General features: G+C 52.3%; 1 protein-coding gene across 1 annotated transcript; it reads right to left on the bottom strand.

The window, feature by feature from the left end:
* Positions 1–4,607: 4,607 nt before the first annotated feature.
* On the bottom strand, positions 4,608–16,166 carry LOC103621115 (5-hydroxytryptamine receptor 7-like). The gene is given in 4 exon segments (XM_008639860.2): positions 4,608–5,209; positions 5,211–5,738; positions 12,678–13,225; positions 14,151–16,166. Coding segments are annotated over 3 exon segments (1,272 nt in total). The 5' UTR covers positions 13,187–13,225; positions 14,151–16,166; the 3' UTR covers positions 4,608–4,974.
* Positions 16,167–19,057: the final 2,891 nt, after the last annotated feature.

Genomic DNA, 19,057 nt, shown 5'->3' with positions numbered 1-19,057 from the left:
GGAAGGTGTCCCCCAAGGTCCTTCCAATATAAATCATTCTGTGATTCTATGAAATATCCACTTTTTGCCTTAATACAACGATTTTAAAGCAGTGACCTGGCCACTCATCTGGTGGTGTTGGGGTTTTGCTTAAGCTCCATCTCAGAGTAATGCACAAGATAGAGAAAAGGAATAGTCAGGCTACTAAAGATCTTGCAGAGTAAACATGGAACATTTCCAGATTAAAATGGCAATTAAAAAATACCCCAAACCAACCCATTTCTTACCTAAAGACACAGGTGGAAAGTGTCTTGTGGCTGCCTTTCAGTTTTATTGACGTGAGACTCAAAATAGCAGGAGCTTTTTTCACGTGGCAGGCAGGAGATCTGTAAATCTTCTTGCCAAAAAAAAAAATACGGATGATAAATCAAGTGGGAAATTAGACAAATCATCCCAATCCTAAAATACTGAAGTTGGAAGGGCAGCCTGGAAGCTTCTGAACTTGTGTCATGCTCAGAGCAAAGCCAGATTCAGAAGCAGGTCAGGTTCCTGAAGCTGAGGTTTGAGGTTAGCCAAAGAAAGAGATTCCCCCACTCCCCCCAAAATTCCCCTCAGTTGCCACCATCAGCCTGAGCACCAGGTCCTGCTCATCCAGGGCTCTGACGTGGGGTTATCCAATCCCAGATAAAAGATTGGGCATTCCCTGTGGAAAACCAGGGGATCATGCTGAGCCTCGCACAGAAACCGTGGAGAAACAGGGAACTTCCTGAACTAAAGATGGTTGGATGCCTTGAACATAGCAAAGGGTGGGAAGGCACTTGATCCAGGCCGTCCTTGTCCTGATATTTTTCCCGAAGTATCTCCCAGTGTTGGAAAAGGAATTACGAGTTGGGCAGATTTTTATTTCAAAAGGAAGAACACGGCAAAGTGCTGCAAGATCATAAATGGCCTGGAGAGGGTGAACAGGGGGGATCCCTCATTCTCCTTCCTAAGGCAGGGATCAGCCAGAGCCTAAAGAGCTCAGCAGGTGGTTTAAAAGAGGGAAGGGAGGCACTTCTTCTCCTAAAATGTAATTAAATTGTGGAACTTGTTACCTCGGGATGGCAGAGTGGGAAAAACTTAAATAGAGGGGAAGGAGAGCATCGATTGGAGGTTATGAAATATCCCAGGACCACTTCTGGCTCAACAAGTTGCTGAACCTTTAATTGGTGGGTCAGGGAAGGATTCCACAACATTTTTGTTGGTCTGTCTCTGTAAGAATCCAGCACTGGTCTGTGCTCCAGGCTGGATCATCTTCCAGTCTGACGTGGCTGACATTCTTTGGTCATCCAGAGATGGAGGAGGTGGCAGGACTCCCATGGAGATGAGGAACAGGGTGGGTTTGCTGAGCTGTCCCTGCAAATCTCCAGCTCTGCCTGTCAGTCAGACCTGTCCATGAAGTGCTGAGCTCAGAGTGGTGAAAAGCAGGATTTTTGGGGAGAAACACAGGATTTTACTGCTTAGGCTTTCCATCTCCAATTGATCTTGCCTGGCTTTGCTCAGAGTCATTATCAAAACCCTACAAACCCCCGTGGGGGGTTTCTCCAAACTGCCTTTGCTCCCCAGATCTCCCTGCCTGCGTTCCTGTATTTCCCCTGCACAGGGAGTGGAATAAAAAGCTGGCTTGAGACCTACTCATTTAATGCCCGAATTAGTTCAATTTTCTCTGCCCAAAGCTCCTCGTTCTTTTCCACTGTCTTGCTGTTGCCCTGCTGGGAATCTCTCATTGTCCACAAAAGTTTCTCTCGTCCTCTTAAATTGATGATTTTCTCCCTGAGCTCAGATTTTTGCCTAAACATGGACTCTTTCAGAGCTAATTTCTCTTCATAGTTTGCTTAGGCGCACGTGTGTGTGCGCTAAAATCAGTTTCAAAATGGCTCAGATTTATTTTTAAGCCGGCTTTTTTTGCAGATGCCAAACGTATTGATTCCTGCCTGATTAATAAATAAATAAATAAATAAAACCCACGGAGTATTTTCAGCATGATTTAGCAGCTCATCTACAAGGATCTTGACTGGCTTAACTAAAATGGTTGGTGCTCACTCGTGTGTGGAAAAGGCCCTGGTGTCTTTGGATGCCCATTATTTTATTTAACCCAAACACAATTTAATCCTGGGGAGTTAAAAAGCCAGAGTTTAGGCTGATGTCTCCAAGCTTGAGTCAATCACTGCTGGGAAAAGCAGCCTAGCTCATTATTTTTTGGGGCAAAATATTTTGTTTTAGTGGAGCTGTCATCTTTAAATATTTTGGGATGCAGACTTCCGGAATTGTTTCTGGGAAGAAAGCTTTTCTTTTAAATTTTTTCCCTTATATTTTCCTTTTAAGCAGTAGAAGCATTTATCAGGTAAGCCTTGAGTGCCACGAAACATTCCATTCCAAGTCAAGGCAATGGGGTTTTTTTAAAGACAAATAAACTGTTTTTCTTGATCCCTTGTTTAGAAGAAGTTTGGGGTTTGGATCATCCAGAATCCTCTTCTTTCCCTTACTCTGTTAATTCTGGAAGAACCATCAAGTCAGAAAAAACAGTGTTTGTATGATTTCATTTAAAAAGCTCAAACACTGTTTCGTAGCTCTTCTGCAAAATACTTTTAAGCAGTGCTAGAAATGCCATCAGAATAGGGATATTAAGAGGAATTAAACAAAATAATGCTTTTTAAAGGCAGTTTAAAAACCCCAAACACAGAAAATAAGTAAAGCAATGACCTCAGGCACAGCAATAAATAATACACTGCAGCAGCACAACCAGATTCTGTTACGTGCTGGATGTGAAACGGGCTGTCTTGGGGCCCCCCCCCCTGCCAAGACAGCCTGAATTAGCAGCTGGTGAGTTTTAATGCAGACAGCTCTGTCAGAAGGGCAGGCAAGGAGCTGGAGGAGCCCAGGGAGGAAACTGGACCCTGCAGGAGCTTCATGTCCCTGCGGCAGGACAGAAGCACTGACAGCTGCTGCTGAGATGTTGTGGCAGAGGAGATGCTGGCCTGGAGTGTTTTCTGGGAGGAAAGGAGTTGGTTTTGTGAAGCAGGTCCTGCGATGGGCAGTCAGTCTGTGCCCTACAGCTGTGGTGTGTGGGACTGCAGTTAAATCCTTTAGGATCACTCCTGATTAGGTTCTCCTTCAAATCTCTGCTCTGTCTTAAAACATCTCCCTCTGGAGACAGCAGCTACATTTCCCCTGCTTCTCTGTGCAATTCTGACTCCATCTATGAGGACACAAGCTCAGGGAACATTGGGGCACATTGTTCTGTCCAACCTCTCAGTCCCTCAGGATGTTCCCAGTGGGCTCGAGTCGCTTTCCCTGCTGTGACCCACCAGTCCATACTGGGAATCTCGTTGGGCATCTTTAGAAAAGGCAGGTCTAAAATGAGACAGGATGGAAATGGCTGCTGAGAAGAGGCAAAATGAGAACACAAAACACATCACAGGACAAATACTGGTTGCTAAGTCAAACCATGCCAGAAGTGAGCCAGGATATCCAACACCCAGCTCGGATATGGATGAAGGCATCCCACTTCCTGATGGTGGCAGAGGTGGGACTACACCACTCATGCCGGATAAAGCAAATCTGGAGTGAAAAGAGGGCTACAAACAACTTTCCCTGGGCCTCTGAGCAGTCTGCCTTTGAAAAACCCAGAGATGTTCAGCAAGAACTGGAGCAGACATCAACTACCCTGGAAGTGTCCAAGGCCAAGTTGGACGGGGCTTGGAGCAACCTGGGATGGTGGAAGGTGTCCCTGCTCACGGTTTTTAAGATGGTTTTTAAGGTTCCTTCCAACCCAAACCATGCTGGGATTTTACGATTCTCTGATCAAACAGGCAAAGGTTCGTGGGGCTGCAAGTTTGACACAAAAATGCTGATCATGAGGAAAGACAGCTGCAGGAAAACGAGTCCCACCACCACAAAAATGTGAAGAGACGCTTTGAAGTCAGAGAGACCAAAGACTCTGCACCAAAATAAGGAAACCAACCTTTCTTTTTCTTTTTTTTTTTTTTTTTTAGAAAAAGATAACATCACTCAGTGTATTTTTTCAATCTTGCTGGACATCATACTGAACCACTGTAAAGCTGTCAGAGAAATTATATGCTTTTTTTCTGTTGTCAACCAAAGCGTGCTTTTATGGAGTCAATTAGCCACAAATGATGAACACACGTCACTTGTCTGGGAATGAATTACAGTACAACCCAATAAACACAACCGGCTTCGCGCTCTGCTCATCATTGCCCCGATGAGGAGGAGGCGTCAAACTTCCCTATCCAACCAGAAAGGAAACTCCATGTTCGTTTGTGTTTCATCCTGCAAATTCATCTCCTTCAAGTGCTGCAGTGCTACAGTGTAGGGGGGAAATGGGGTCATTGGTATTTCTGCTCTGACGTGCAAACCTGGACATGAGCCCGGGGTGTGAAATGCAATTACATCGGGGCAAAGGGTTCGGCTAAGCTGGGATGGCACGGGGGCCTGGATGTACAACGGAGCTGCTGTCAGATTCCACAGAGAAGTGCAGCCAATGTCATCTTTACACAGGGTTTTGTGTGCCCTCCACAGACCTTAGAGCCCTTTTTGAAGGTGGAGAGCCACAGTCTTCTCAAGTTTTTAGGGTTTATTTTTGTTTGGTTGGTTGGCTGGGAAGGTTTCTTTTCCTTTTTTTTTTTAAAGATTTTAATAACAGATGGGTAAACTGAGGCACAGAAAGGTGGTGTGACTTGCCCACAGTCGTTGGTAGACTTTGAACCCCCCAGATCTTGCTCCCATCTGGGACAGAGCGAGAAGGAAGGGCTGTTCCCAAAGCTCCCTCCACTTGTTCCCAGGGTGAGGAAAACCATGTCTCCTCACAGGGCGAGGGGAAGGGCCGTCACTCTCAGCGGCGATGTCTGGTGGGGCGGGAACGGTTCCTGCCGGCCCCTGGGAGGCCAGGGAAGCGAGGAACCCGGCATGGAGAGGCAGGAGCCGGTGGGTCAGGCACTACAGGATGCACTCGTGCCTCTCCGTGGCTTTCAGGGCCTCGTGCATGCTGGCGGCTGAGAGCCTCCTGTTGATGTTCCTGTACCTGCAGCGCAGCAGGTTCCAGAAAGTAGTCCTCAAATCCCGGTTGAAGAAGGCATAGATGAGGGGGTTGATGAGGGAGTTGGTGTAGCCCAGCCAGAGCAGAGTCCTCTCCAGCCGCAGCGGGATGCAGCTGCCGCGGATGGCGCAGATTTGCCGTGGACATCAGGAAGAAGGGCAGCCAGCAAAACGTGAAGGCCCCCACGATGATGCCGAGGGTCCTGGCGGCTTTTTGCTCCCGCTTGAAGATGGAAATGTTCTTGCGGTCTTGCCGGAGCAGCTTGGAGAGCGTGGCGCATTCCTCCACGGCTTTGGTGCGCCGGGAGCTGTGGTGGGCACGGCTGGAGGCCTCGAGGCAGTAGACGCCCTCCTCCTCGTAGTGCTTGGGGAAGTTCATGAAGCGGTGCTTCTCGGCACTGACCTTGGCCGCCTTGTAGATGCGGCTGTACATCACCAGCATGACGGCCATGGGGATGTAGAAGGCCACCCCCGTGGAGTACACGGTGTAGCCGAAGTCCTGGCTGATGAGGCACACCCGCTCCACCGTCACGTTCTGGGCCCAGCCGAACAGCGGAGGGAGGGTGATGGAGGCCGACAGCAGCCACACGATGAAGACCATCTTGGCCATCAGCTTCCCGTTCTGCCGCACCGGGTAGGTCAGCGGCCGCGTGATGCCCAGGTACCTGCGGGAAGGAGGAGTTGTCAGGGGTTAGGAGTGGGTGCTGTTGGGGGTGGTTTTCGCTCCTCATCAGCTTTTGATCCTCGCGGGAAAATTTTGGCCCTCAGAGGGGATAAGGAATTAATTCACCAAATGAAGATCTCCCCAGGGATGTGCTCACTTGGCTGAACACCCCAATTTAACTATTTCCCACCGCTTTCTTGCGACCACGCCATGCATGGAATCACAAAATGGTTTGGGTTGGAAGGGACCTGAAAGCCCCTCTCATTCCATGGGCAGGGACACCTTCCACTATCCCAGGTTGCTGCAAGCCCCATCCAGCCTGGCCTTGGACACTTCCAGGGTTGGGGAGTTCATGACACGAGGTGCCATCGAACTGCTGAGTGCAGCCTGAACTCTGCATGGTCTCCTGGGGAATAAAAATGCTTTTAAAAGCTTCATTTTCAGGAATAAAAAACGCTTTAAGAAGCTGATATTTCCACCAGAACTATTCTGTACAGAAAACATGCAACAGCTTCCAGCCATGGCACATAACTCACTCCAGTGTTGCCCTTCCCAAGGAAACACCCAGCAGTGGGGTGGGTGATGCACAGAAGGATGTGCCACAGGACTGACTCCAGATGAAAGGAGTAACTCCTAGCAGTGTTTAATGGGAAGTAGGAAGCCCAACACCCTTCTCTTATTTGTTGGTGAAGAAATACAGCCTGCAGCTGAGATGGCCCTGAGAGAGCAAGAAGTAATCTTGCTTTTGGGAAGACTTAAAGATGTGTCTGGATGAGCCCTGCAAGCAAAGCTGGAGATTGGATGAAGCGATTGGATGAAGCTGTCTGGGGACAGTTTTTGGGCCCCTCATGACAAGAAAGACACTGAGGGGCTGAAGGGAAGGGAATGGAGCTGGGGAAGGGGCTGGGGCACCAGGAGTGGCTGAGGGAGCTGGGAAAGGGGCTCAGCCTGGAGCAAAGGAGGCTCAGGGGGGACCTTGTGGCTCTGCACAACTCCCTGAAAGTTGTTGACCTCTGGAAACTGAAATAGGAATGACCCAAGCAGCTGGAGCCATCTGCTCGCTTGCACAGCCTGTAGCTGCCAAAGTGATGGAGTCCAGCCCTCCATCAAGAGGAAAATGAGTGGGGTTCGGAGTAAGAGATCCCCAAAACACCTGGTGACCCACAGATTCCCCAATCCTGACACGTGGGGTTAGGAGTTACCTTATTTTGCCTGAAAGGAGCTGGAGGCTGCACCAACGATCAGCTCCTGGTTGTGCCATGGGGTGTAAACGTGAACCATCCTCAGTCTTTTATTGGGAGGGTTTGTGTGATTAAGAAATTGTGCCAACTGTTGGTAAATTGGAATTGTAGAGCAATAAATCAGGGGGGAGCTGGCCGCTGTCAGCCAGTGTTCCCCCTGGAAAACATCTGCCCGCTCCTCGGCTCCAACCAATCCAGCAAAAACCTCAAGCCACTCAATATGGATTTCTGTTATGTTACAGCCTTTTGGATTCCAATCTCCTGCTGCCAGGAATTTTTAGGCAGGAACACCTCACCTCTTAATTGTTCTTGGATAAATGGTGTCACACCAGAGGGGCAGTGAGAGCAGCAGCTCTGTGAGTATTTTCTGCTGAAAGCTGAACAAAAAAGAGAAAATATCTGTGGAGAATTTTACCTCTGCTGCATCATTTTTTTCTGGCAGTCAGCCTCATTGTAAGTGTTAGGAGATTTTCTTTTCCCTGATTATTTCCCTTTTCCATATCCTCCCCCAAGATTAGAAGATGGAAATAAAATATAAAAAAAAATCTAATTTCTCCTCCCCTCCTGACTGCTAAATCAATTGAGAGACTAAAGTCTTCTCCCCTGCCTCCCTGATAAAATGATTTTGAATTCATTCACTGAGTTATTCTTTCCTGGTTTTCCTCTGTGTTTTTTTCGAGCTGGCGTTAGTCACAAAACCCAACCAAAACTCTCTGGGACCATTTATGTCCAGAGAATCCCAGGATGGTTTGGGTTGGATGGGACCTTAAAGATCACCCAATTCCAACCCCCTGCCATGGGCAGGGACACCTTCCACTATCCCAGGCTGCTCCAAACCCCGTCCAACCTGGCCTTGGACACTTCAGGGATGGAGCATTCACAGCTTCTCTGGGCAACCCATTCCTTCCTGATGGTCCTTGATGCAACTAGACTGGGAGAAAACCCTGTTCTGCTGCTGCAATTCCCAAATGAACACCCCAAAATCACCCCTCTGTAGATCCAAGCCAAGAACTTTGCCAATAAATCCGTGCTGTGTGGTGTGCTATCCTCTCTTATGCTGTTACTGGGTTTCTTTGGAAGCCGATCCGCCCAGGATTTGCTGAAACTTCAAGGAATTTATGCGCTAGCCAAGGAAAACGAGGCTTAACAAGCAGGCAAAGCAGGCAAAGCTGACACATTTCATCTGCGGGTGCCTCGTGAAGCTGCTGCTGGAGGAAATGGGGCCGTTTTGAGGTCTTTGTAATAATTTTGATACGAGCAGGAAGCCCTCAAAATAGGGCAGCGTTTGCAGGAGGCGAGGTAGCACTGACAGGCGGTGGAATTTGAGTGGAATTCTCTCCCTTTGAATTTTTTTTTACTTTTTCTCTGTGTGTGTCATGCTGCTGATCAAGTTTAGGGGTAATCGGGTAACAAAAGGCAATTCCCAGAGCAGCGATTTACGGGCACTTGGTGTGGATTTGTAGGGACCCCGCTGTGCTGAGCTGATGGTGCAGCCACTCATCCCAGGTGCAATAAATTCCTGCCACATCCCTGATCCTGCAGATCCCAGCCCTTGGTTGGGGGGTGGGAGATCTGCCCCAGGCGGGGCTGCACCTCCAATCCCATGGGTGAGACAATTCAGAGCGTTTATTCTACACTCAACGGGAAGCGTGGAATGGGTTGGGTTGGGAGGGAACTAAAACCCCATCCAGTTCCACCCCCGGGGCCAGGACACCTTCCACTATCCCAGGTTGCTCCAATCCCATCAAACCTGGCCGTGGGCACTTCCAGGGATCCAGGGTCAGCCACAGCCCTGCCAGGGCCTCACCACCCTCACAGGGAAGAATTCCTTCCCAGTATCCCATCTAACCCTGCCCTTGTCCTGTCTTTACACTTCCTGATGAAAGGTCCCTCTGTGGCTTCCCTGTAGGCCCCCATCAATTTTTGGATCATTATCTCAGGGATTCAATAGTAAAAACAACCCAAACCTCTCTGAGGTGTCCCTTTCTCCACCCTGCAGCTGGTGAACTGGGAAAAGATGGATCTCCACTCACACAGGAGGACAAATGAGCCCACAATTAGGGTTTCCTTGACCCCACAGTTCTACCACAATTCTATGCCTCCTCTGCAGCCCAGTTAAGCTCCTTCTCTGATTTCCAAGCTGATGCTTTTCCTTCCCCATCCCACTGAAGGAGAGGGGGATGCAAAAGGCAGCTGGAGGCTGCCACACCTGCCCATGCCCCTCAGTCAGAGCTGGTGGAGCATCCCAGGGCTCCATCCCAGATACAGAGCAGGGATCCACCTGGCCTGGGAAACATTTGGATGAAGAACATGGGAAAGGCAATCCAGCAAAATGCTGTGCAGGTTTCATCCCCCTGACTTTCGCGAGGCGTCCTTTTACTGAGGATGACCCCAGTTTGGAGCATGTAATCTGATTTTGGGTGGAAAATACTTGCCAGGGAGATGGGAGAGCCCCAGCAGAGCTGCCTGGGTAATGGATGGAGAGTTTTTTCTCTGCGAGGAAAGCCAGAAATGATGTGTGGGCTTTGGGGAGCTCCTTTTGTCAGCTCCTTGGCATTTTTAGGGAGAGATTCATCAAAGCTGAGCAGCCAAAGGAGGGGATTTTTTTGTTGTTGTTGTTGGTTTGTTTTTGGCTTGTGACATTAAAAAATCTGCAACATTGGCAGGCTTTTACATAAGGAAAATATAAGAGGATGATGGATGTTTCCAGCATTTTTCTTTTCTGATTTCAAAGGAAATCAATCAAATCTCGCTTCAGACAAGATTAGTTCTACCAGCTTCAATCGAGAGGCTTTTAGGAAGCGCTCTGCATTAATAATCAATAACAACAGCCTACATTTTAATAGTCCTCATCATCCTGGGCAAACCAAGTTGCTTTTCCATCTAAGCTAAGCAAAAATATGAGGACACTTCAGCCATCAATAAAAACAGAGCCTCCTCCTTGGCAGGAGCAGGCCTGACAGTGCTGACCAAGTTGGATCCAGGACAGAAGCGGAGGAAATATTTCTATTTCCGAGAAGCACCAGGGCTCTTCCTCTTCTTCCTTGCAGGACAGGAGGAAGAGCTGGTCCCCACCACTGGGGGAGGTTTGGGTTGATGCCTCACTGAGATAACAATTTATCTCTTTCAGAGCAGGTTTTTCAGGGACTCTGCGAGCTCAGCTCTCCCTGTGCTTTCGCTTTGTGGCTGTGTCAGCACAGAAATTGAGAATTGTGCTTTTGGAGATGTTCCTGTCAAGAGTTCAACCAAAAATCCTGCTCGTGCCAGGCTCAGGGGGGAAGTGGAGATCCAGGCACGATCCTGGATCCTCAGTCCGCCTCCATGCGCTGCCTGAGGGTGCTGGGTGGATGTGGAGCAGTGATGCTGCACGGGATGCTTGAGACACTGCCCTGGGACAACTCACACGACTCCCAGCCCATTCCCAGGGATCCTTGAGGGGGAAAGCAGCAGGACAGTGCCCGGGTCACCTCTTCCTCTAATGTGCACCAGAGGACATCCCAATAATTCCCGTTCTCTCCTCAAGCCTCAGCACAGACTGACCCCACAAGCCCTCTGCACTGTCAGGTTGTCCTTCCTCCCACCCAGAGCCAGGTGAGCACAGCTGTCCAGTCCCTTCCCTCTGCTCAATCCTTGCTGTTTTCTCCTTTCCCAGCTGGAAATACATTCCAGGAAACTGCCCCGCAACCACTCAACTTCCCCACCAGGCCTTTGGTGAGGGGAGGATGAAGTTCTGGGGTCAAACTGATCATGGTGCAGTTCCTGTGCCAGCACATGAGGGACAAGCCCATGCCAGAAAATTCAGGCTCTGTGGCAGCCCCTTGGGACACAGCTTTTCCCTCCCTCCTACCTTCCCAGGAAAGACAAACTCGGGATCTGCCTGCACTGTGTTCTTGGATATGGATCTGCCCCCCGGAGGGACGTGATGGATGAGTGGAATCAATGGCAAGGATTTCTGGGGAAAGGTCTGTCCTATTTTTCTCTGTGTTTGGAAAAGCCTTGCTCCAAGGGGTGGGATGAGATGGGATGGGGTTGGTTGGTTGGGAAAGGAGGGGAAGGAAATGGGAAGAGAAAGGGAAGAGGAAGGAAAGGGGAAGGGAAGAAGGAGGAAAGGAAAAGGAAAGGAAAAAGAAAGGGAAAGGAATTGCATGTATTGGGGCTTTGGGGACTTGGGATGGGGTGGGAGGGGTTGTTGACATTCTTGGCTAAGGAAAAATGAAATTGGAAAGGGGAAAGGGGGAAGGGGCGGAGAAGGAGAAGGAGGAGAAGGAGAAGGAGGAGAAGGAGAAGGAGGAGAAGGAGAAGGAGGAGAAGGAGAAGGAGGAGAAGGAGAAGGAGGAGAAGGAGAAGGAGGAGAAGGAGAAGGAGGAGAAGGAGAAGGAGGAGAAGGAGAAGGAGGAGAAGGAGAAGGAGAAGGAGAAGGAGGAGAAGGAGAAGGAGAAGGAGAAGGAGAAGGAGAAGGAGAAGGAGAAGGAGAAGGAGAAGGAGAAGGAGAAGGAGAAGGAGAAGGAGAAGGAGGAGAAGGAAATTTTAAAGCAGAGCCAGTCTGGTCAGTGTGTAGCCACTTCCCTGCTCCTCACCCACCGGGAAGAAGCACTGACACATTTCATTCCTGCATTTCATCCCTTCCCTCTCACAGAGTCAGCCTCCTGCCAGCTCTGAGCACACCTGCTCTTTTTTTCCAACAGGAAAATTATTAAAATAAAGCAAGTTCAGCAGAAGAGCTGGACTCTCTCTAACAGCAGCTCTGAGCTGCCCGGGGCTGTGGATCTGCAGCTCCCAGGGGAGCACTGGCTGGTGGGGATGAAGGCTTCGGAGCAGGACTCGCTGCTGGCGTGCCCTGGGGGGGATGTCAAGCAGCAGCACGGTTTTCTCTGTCCTTTCTGCTTCTCTGTCACCTGCTGTCACACCTGCGGAGGTGACCGGGGAGGTGGCACAGCTGAAAGGGCACATGTCACATGTGGGATGTGTCCTTTCCCTGAGCTGCTGCTCCCGAAGCAGCCCAGCCCAGCAGTGCCAGCTCAGCCCAAAGCGACCCCCCGAGAAGCCAGCACACGTCAGCCCCGGCCACCGGCTCGTCAGCGCGATGGCCCCGATGACGCAGCTGCTAAAATTAGAGCCACCAAGGTGCTGACTTGTCCAAGCCTGGCCACTTTGCCAGGCAGGCTTAGCCTTTCCCTCCCAGCCCCAGGTGTGGGAGGTGAAGCCAGCGAATTCTCACAAATGCGCTCACGGGGCTAAACCAGGGGAGTTGGGATCTTGGGATGGGGTGTGGGGAGCTGCTGACATCCTTAGCCAAGGCATGAGTCCAGGCAGCAGCAGAGAATCCCGCAGGACTGGCTCCAGAAGCCCTGGAACCTGGATTTCCAAAGTGCAGCTGGGGTTTTTTTTTGCTTTCTTGGACATGGCCCAGGCACCTTCCACGGAGGAGGCCAGGTGCTGTTCCTCAAGAACAATGTGAAGCAGCTGCCAAAAGGGGGAAGACTGAGGAAGTAACTTGGGGAAGTTACTTGAGAAAGCACCCTGAGCCCAGCTCTTCCAAAGGCACTGAATTCCCACAGAAAACCCTCATCCCCTGGGAAAAAGCACACGCAGAAGCACTGATCCAACCAGGAACACGATTCCAGCGGCTGCCAACCTCCCGACACACCCTGATACCAGAGCCCACCCGAGCGCAGGGCAGCAGCCCAGCCCTGCCTTACCTGTCCACGCTGATGATGCACAAGGTCATGATGGAGGCGGTGCAGCACATCACGTCCATGGCGATGAACACGTTGCAAAACACCTTCCCAAAGAGCCACTCGCCCCCCACCAGGTCCGTGATGGTGACAAAGGGCATGACGGCGAAGGCCACCGACAGGTCGGCGGCGGCCAGGGACACCACCAGGTAGTTGGAGGGCTGCCGGAGCTTCTTGACGATGCACACGGAGATGATGACCAGCCCGTTGCCGGCGATGGTCATGAGGATGATGATGGAGAGCACGGCCCCGATGACGACCTTCTCGGTGTCCCCATAGAGCAGGATCTCCTCGCCGCAGTCCGTGGCGTTGGTGAGGTTGGAGGGCGGCAGCTCGGGCTCGGCTGGGGCGGGGGGTTCCTCAGTCATGAATGGATTCGGGAGCGGTTCCCGAGCCGGCCGCTGCTGCTCCGCGCTCTCCACCAAGAGAAGGTGCTGCTCCAGAAACCTCCTGGGGCTGGCCCTCAGCAGCATGCTCCGAGCTCGGCACGAGCGCTCCCCCAGCAGTGACACCTCCAGCGACAAACCAGAGCATCTTGTCACAAACAGGGCGAAGAAAATCAAATATCCTCTCATCCTCTCCCCCACCGTCACCACCCCCCTCCACCCCTCTCAGCTCTTGCCTCCCCGAAGCTGCGGCTGGATCTCACGTGCTCGGCAGGAAGCCGCTTCCCAAGTCTCCTTAAGGACACGCATTTTGCCGGGGGATGCTTGGAGGAAGCCGCTCTCCACTTGGGAAGGAGCAGGGACCGCCTGCAGCATCTCCCTGATCATCCATGTGCTTTTCCAGGAGAGGGAACGGGTTGTGGACTGTGTTTTCCTGCCGAGCTGTGCCTGCTGGGTTTGCACTTCTCCTCTGCATCCATACATTTAATCCCATGCGGAGCCTCCGCTGTGGATACGGGAGCGGATGCGACAACACGAGCCACAGCACCAGTGCGGCCACCGCCCCCGCCGGCTGCGTCCCCTGCCCGTGGCACGCACAAACTTCAAAGCCGGGACTGCAAACCCTGCTCCTGGCATGCAGTGGCCACGCACGGGCTGTCAGTAGCCACGGGATGGCAGCGGGAGCGCATCCATCGCATGCAGCACCCCCAGGGTACCACGCACAGCCCAGGCATCCCAGCTCGTTCCCGGAGCCTGAGCATTCCCACCACGCACAGCAGAGAGGCTCGGAGAGCCGCGGCCGCGCTCCCACCCCCGGGATTCCACCCCTGCAAGTATTTCCCGGCCATCCGCACGGAAACTTCAGGGCAGGGCTCACCCCTGGGTGCTCCGAGCATCAGGCACAACCTGCATCCTCTTTTTTGTTGTTGTTGCTGTTTTGTTTCAAACCCCATTTTCCCCTTGAAGTTTTGTTTCAATCCAAGGCGGATTGCAGCCCCCTCCTCCCCTTTACAGCATCCCCCGGCTGGGGCCATGGGGGTCCCGGAGTTACCTGTGCCGAGGGGGTGAGACATCCTCCAGGCGAGCCCCTGCGAGCTCCGGGCAGGCGAGGAAGCAAAGAGCCACCCCCGGAGCATCCTTCTCCCCTCCCCCCCTCGCCGGTCCCTCCTACCGCCCTCCCCTCTCCTCTGCCGGGCAGGGACCCAGATGGTCCCCGGCTCCCTCGGAGCCCCAGGGAGGAGCAAAGAGCGGGGCGGGGGGGTCCAGGCTGGATCCTGCAGCGGTGGGAGGGAGCGGGGAGCGTGTGAGGATCTGGAGGGAAAGGCTGGAAGTTGAGGAGATGCCTTGGAGCGCTGAGAGGGAGGAGAAGCAGCCTGGAACCCAGGGCAGGCTCAGGGCAGGGCACAGGGAAAGGCGCCCTTCCCCATGGTTATTTTTAAAGATTATTTTACAGGAGAGGGTTTCTCTCCTCGTTCCGTGCATTTTTCCAGCCTTCCTGCTTGTCGCGGGTCTCGTATTCCTTCAGCTCCGCGCCGAGGACCAGTAAACAGCCAGGGAGAGGCAGATCCCTGAAGATGAGCCTTCCCTAATCCTAGGAAAACTGAGATAGAGACTATAAAAAGAACTGGAAAGAACATGGAGAGATCCACATCCAATTCCCTCTCCACCAAATGTTCCACGGGGACTTTGGAGCTGGGATCACTGATATTTCAGCCCCGGGCATCAGACGGCAGTCACAGTTTGCTGCTCCTGGGGTGGAAGATGCGGAGCAGAGCCATCTCCTACACTGGTTGTTCCCAAGGGCGCTTCCCTCGGGAATTCAGCCCCTCCGCTGCCTTCCCGGGGGGATGGACAGTGCGGGGCCCATCCCGCATCCCTCGGGGTGGGGGAGTTCAGAGGGGAGAGGTGCGGGGGTGTGGCTGTGGAGCTGTTTGCCGGCTCGGGAAGCGATTCCCGACGCTCTGCCCGGTGCTCAGCGCCTCGGGAGCGAGGTGGGAATCTCATCCCAGCACTGCGCGAACACCCAGGTGACAGCACCCTGGGAGTCCGGGAAGAACACTTTTAAATCTCAGCCATGCCAAGCTCTGCATTACCTCCGGTCAGAGCCGGCACCGACCCCCGGGGATTTTTGGGGCAGATATTCCCGGGGGGGGAAAAAAGGGTGTATCTACAAGGAAAGCGCGGGTGGGCTAAACCAGAGCTGGTAAAGCTGTGCTTAGCGCTGGGGTTCCTCCTTTGCTGCTCGAGCATCGCAGCGTGTGTGGGAGGCTGGTGAAAATAGCTTCCTCTCCAGGCCAGGACGTGCTGGAGGAGCTCCGGGAATTTTTTTCCTTGTTTTTTCCATGACAGGTGGGGTTTTTTCCCGGCCCCTCCAGAGCAGTGACGAGCCAGGGTGGGATGGGGCTGATGCACAAACCCTGCACGACCTGGGGAGTGGGAGCTGCCTCGGGGACCAGGCTGGACTCGCCGAGATTTGCCAAATATACCCGGAATTTCCAAGGAGAAAAAGGGGATCTGCAGAACTCCCTGCTGCGGGAACCGCCGGATTCTGCAGTCTCCAAAGCCAGACAAATTCAGCCGAGGAGAAAAACACCCCCTAAGGACCGGCTCAGGCAGTCTGTGGCCAGATGCCTGGAGAATTCCAGGGAATCAATCTGTGCCCGAGGCACAGATCTGCTCCCACCCCTGGGAGAGGGGGTAGAGGAAGGATACGGGGTGGGGGACAGGCTGGAGGGGTTTTTCCAGGCTGGAGGGGTTTTTCCAGCTTCCCTGGAGGCTGCCTTGGGGAGAACAACATGGCAAGGAGGTCCTGTGCATGAAGGAGAGACAGGGATGGATTTTTTCCTCTCAAGGCAAGGGAAGCAGCCGGTTCATGCACAGAGGTCGAGTTCATGTCCTGGCAGAGAGGAAGGAAGGTGAAAAGGTGATTTTAGAGGTGAGGAAATTCCTGGACCCTTTGCTGTGGCCTTCCGGGACTTTTGACAGAGCCTCAAAGTCCAGCAAGAGCTCCAGGGAGCAGAATTTCCCCCCCCACCTCTGTCTCATCCCAGCCCTGTTTCTGCAGGACACAACCTGCAGCTTTTCCCTTTCCGACCTCCTGCAGGTCTGGGCACTCCAGAGGAGAGATTTCCCCCACTTTTCCAGGGGAATAAGCTGCTCTCATAACCTGGGGAGCAACGAAATTCCTGCAAAAACAGGGGCAGAAAGTCACTCCCAGCTCGTGGGGCACTCACCAAGCCAGAGGACTCATTCTCTGCGTGGGCTGATTTTGGGGAGGACAGAAGGGAAAATGCCAATTTTCATGTGAAGCAATAATTAAAATAATTGTTATTCTTCTGCCTTAAACTCCTGGTGCAGCGTTTCTCCAGCCCCAGGCCACGCTGACCTTGCTGAGACACCGCTCCTGGGGCGAGCTGGGAAGCATTAATTGCATTTAATGGCAATTAGGGGAGGAAATGGCCAGCGTGCCTCAGCTCAGCACTCACTGGAGCTCTCTGCCTTTGCCGAGAGGACAGCACAGGTTTGGAGGAGCAGGGATGTTGCTGGAGCGAGGTGGATGAACCCCAAGGAAAATTATCCGTGCAAAACAAAGCTGGGAAGGGGAAAACACAAAATATCCCAAAGTTTCCCACTCCACCTGCAGCACGGGAGAGGTGACCAAAGTCCTCCCAGCACTTCTGCAAGGCAGTGCCCAGATCTATTATCCCATTTCCGTGTACAAATGGCCGTGAAGGGGCTATTTTATTAACAATTAATTGTCAATATTACGCCCTATTAAGTCTAATGGCGAGGTAATAGGCGCGGTTATTAATATGCAAATTTGGAGACATCTCATTAACGCCAAGGTCCTCAACCTCCCGGTGTTGCCCGGAGCAGCATCCCGAGGCAATCCTCCCCGCAGCACAGATGTTGACATTTCTCCCTCCCAGCAGGCAGAGCCTGCCCAGATGGATAAAAGGAATCCCTTGGGACTCTCAGCTTTCAGGGCGGATTTTACCTCCATGGGAAATTCGGGACGAGCTGGTCTGGGGTATCCAAACCTTCTCTGCAGGTGCCTCTCGCGTGGCTGTGGTCAGGAATAACAAAAACTGAGGTGTGGCCACTACAATGATCCCAGATTCCATCACCTTCTCTCCATCGGCATCTCCTGCTTTCCCTCTGAGGCTCCCCCACTTCCAAAAGCAGCCCCTGATGAGCATCAAGGAGCATCTCCCCAGCATCTCCCAGGAAACAAAAAGAAAGTGGTGGGAATGTGGTACCCGAGAGAGGGGTTGGAGCTCCCAGACATGAATCCCTTGACTCGGGGTCCAATCCCAAACCCTTGAGGGGTAATTTGACGATTTACCTGTGATTTAAAACTCTGAGATAGAATTTTGGGTCGTTTTTTTCTTAGTGGACCTGCCTAAAATAGAAAAAAAAGTAATAAAATTAACCTTTTCGGTTGCTGTTAAAGGCTCCCAATGCATTTCGCTGTTTGAGCAGGTGGGGAACAACTGGAAATGTCACGGGAAAACGCCATCCAGAGGAGACATCCTAATAATTCATCTCCAAAAGGTGGATTTGCTGAAGAGAAAAGGGTTTTAATCCCGTTCCGTGCAGCCACGCTCCCTCTGCTGGAGTCTGCTCACACAACAGGCAGCTTTTAGTGCTAAAATCACCAAGATTTACAAATTTTGGTTACCTGGGAGGGCTCTCAAGGAGTTGTCCCTGTTCTCAGTCGGGGCAGGACGTGCCCACAGCCTCATGCCGATGTCCTGCACAGCTGGGACTGCCCCGAGGAGGACGGGGATGAGCTGGAGGGGACATTTGGGGATGAGCTGGAGGGAGAGAAGCCCCTGACAGCAAACTTTGGCTGCAGCCCCTCCTGTCCACTCTGAAGCTGCCCACGGTGGGTGCCAGAAGGATTTCCATGGGGGCTGATGAAGTTAGGGAAAAACCCAAAAACCTGGAATAGGAAAGTTTTCGAGAAAAAGGGATTTAAGTGAAGTTTCAACACAAAGCCCTCAGCCCTGCAGCTCTGACTTGAGGCTGTACTCACCCATTTGCCAGATTTTATTGCTGATTTATTATCCTTAGTGCTGGTTATTTATTCAAAGGGATGGAAGTGCAATTTTCCAGCCACTGCTCTCCCATCCACCTTTTCCAAAGGTTTGGGAAGAGCCTGAGTTTAGGAATAGGCAGTAAGATGACAGATTGCGTTTTGGAGGCTCAGCTAGAGTTTTGGAGCATGGAAACACCCTCCTTTTGGTCCTGGTGAAAAACCTGGAGCAAAGGAGGCTCAGGGGGGACCTTGTGGCTCTGCACAACTCCCTGACAGGAGGGGGCAGCCGGGGGGGTCGGGCTCTGCTCCCAGGGAACAGGGACAGGAGGAGAGGGAACGGCCTCAGGCTGGGCCAGGGGAAGCTCAGGTTGGATATGAGGGAAAATTTCTTCATGGAAAGGGCTGTCCAGCCCTGGCACAGCTGCCCAGGGCAGTGTTGGAGTCCCCATCCCTGGAAGGATTTAAAATCCATGTGGCTGTGGCACTTGGGGACATGGATCAGTGGTGGCCTGGGCAGTGCTGGGGGAATGGTTGGACTGGATGATCTTGGAGAGTTTTTCCACCATAAATGATTCTGTGATCCTGTTACACCTCTGGACCATCCGGATTCCAGAGAGAGACAAGCAGGGATGCAGAGCAAACCCTCCTGGCCAAACCTTTTCCACCAGACAGCAGGACAGGTCCCTGCAGAGAGCAGCAGGAGCAGGGGATGTCACTGCAGGACATCAGGGCCAACCTGGAGCTGGGAGAGGGAGCTGCGCCTGCGGGAGGGAGCTCACAGGGCTCTGTCCCACCTGGAGCAAACCACTCAAGGAAAACCTTTTCTGCCAACTTTTTTTGGTCCCTGGCTGTTGCAGTGGGGATCCTGCAACACGCATATATCAAACCAGGAGTCCCGTGGAAAGGAAATATATATG

This window comes from Corvus brachyrhynchos, unplaced genomic scaffold (genome assembly GCF_000691975.1).
Source record: "Corvus brachyrhynchos isolate BGI_N302 unplaced genomic scaffold, ASM69197v1 scaffold166, whole genome shotgun sequence".
NCBI classification, from domain to species: domain Eukaryota; kingdom Metazoa; phylum Chordata; class Aves; order Passeriformes; family Corvidae; genus Corvus; species Corvus brachyrhynchos.
This window is presented reverse-complemented; position numbering and strand designations above follow the sequence as displayed.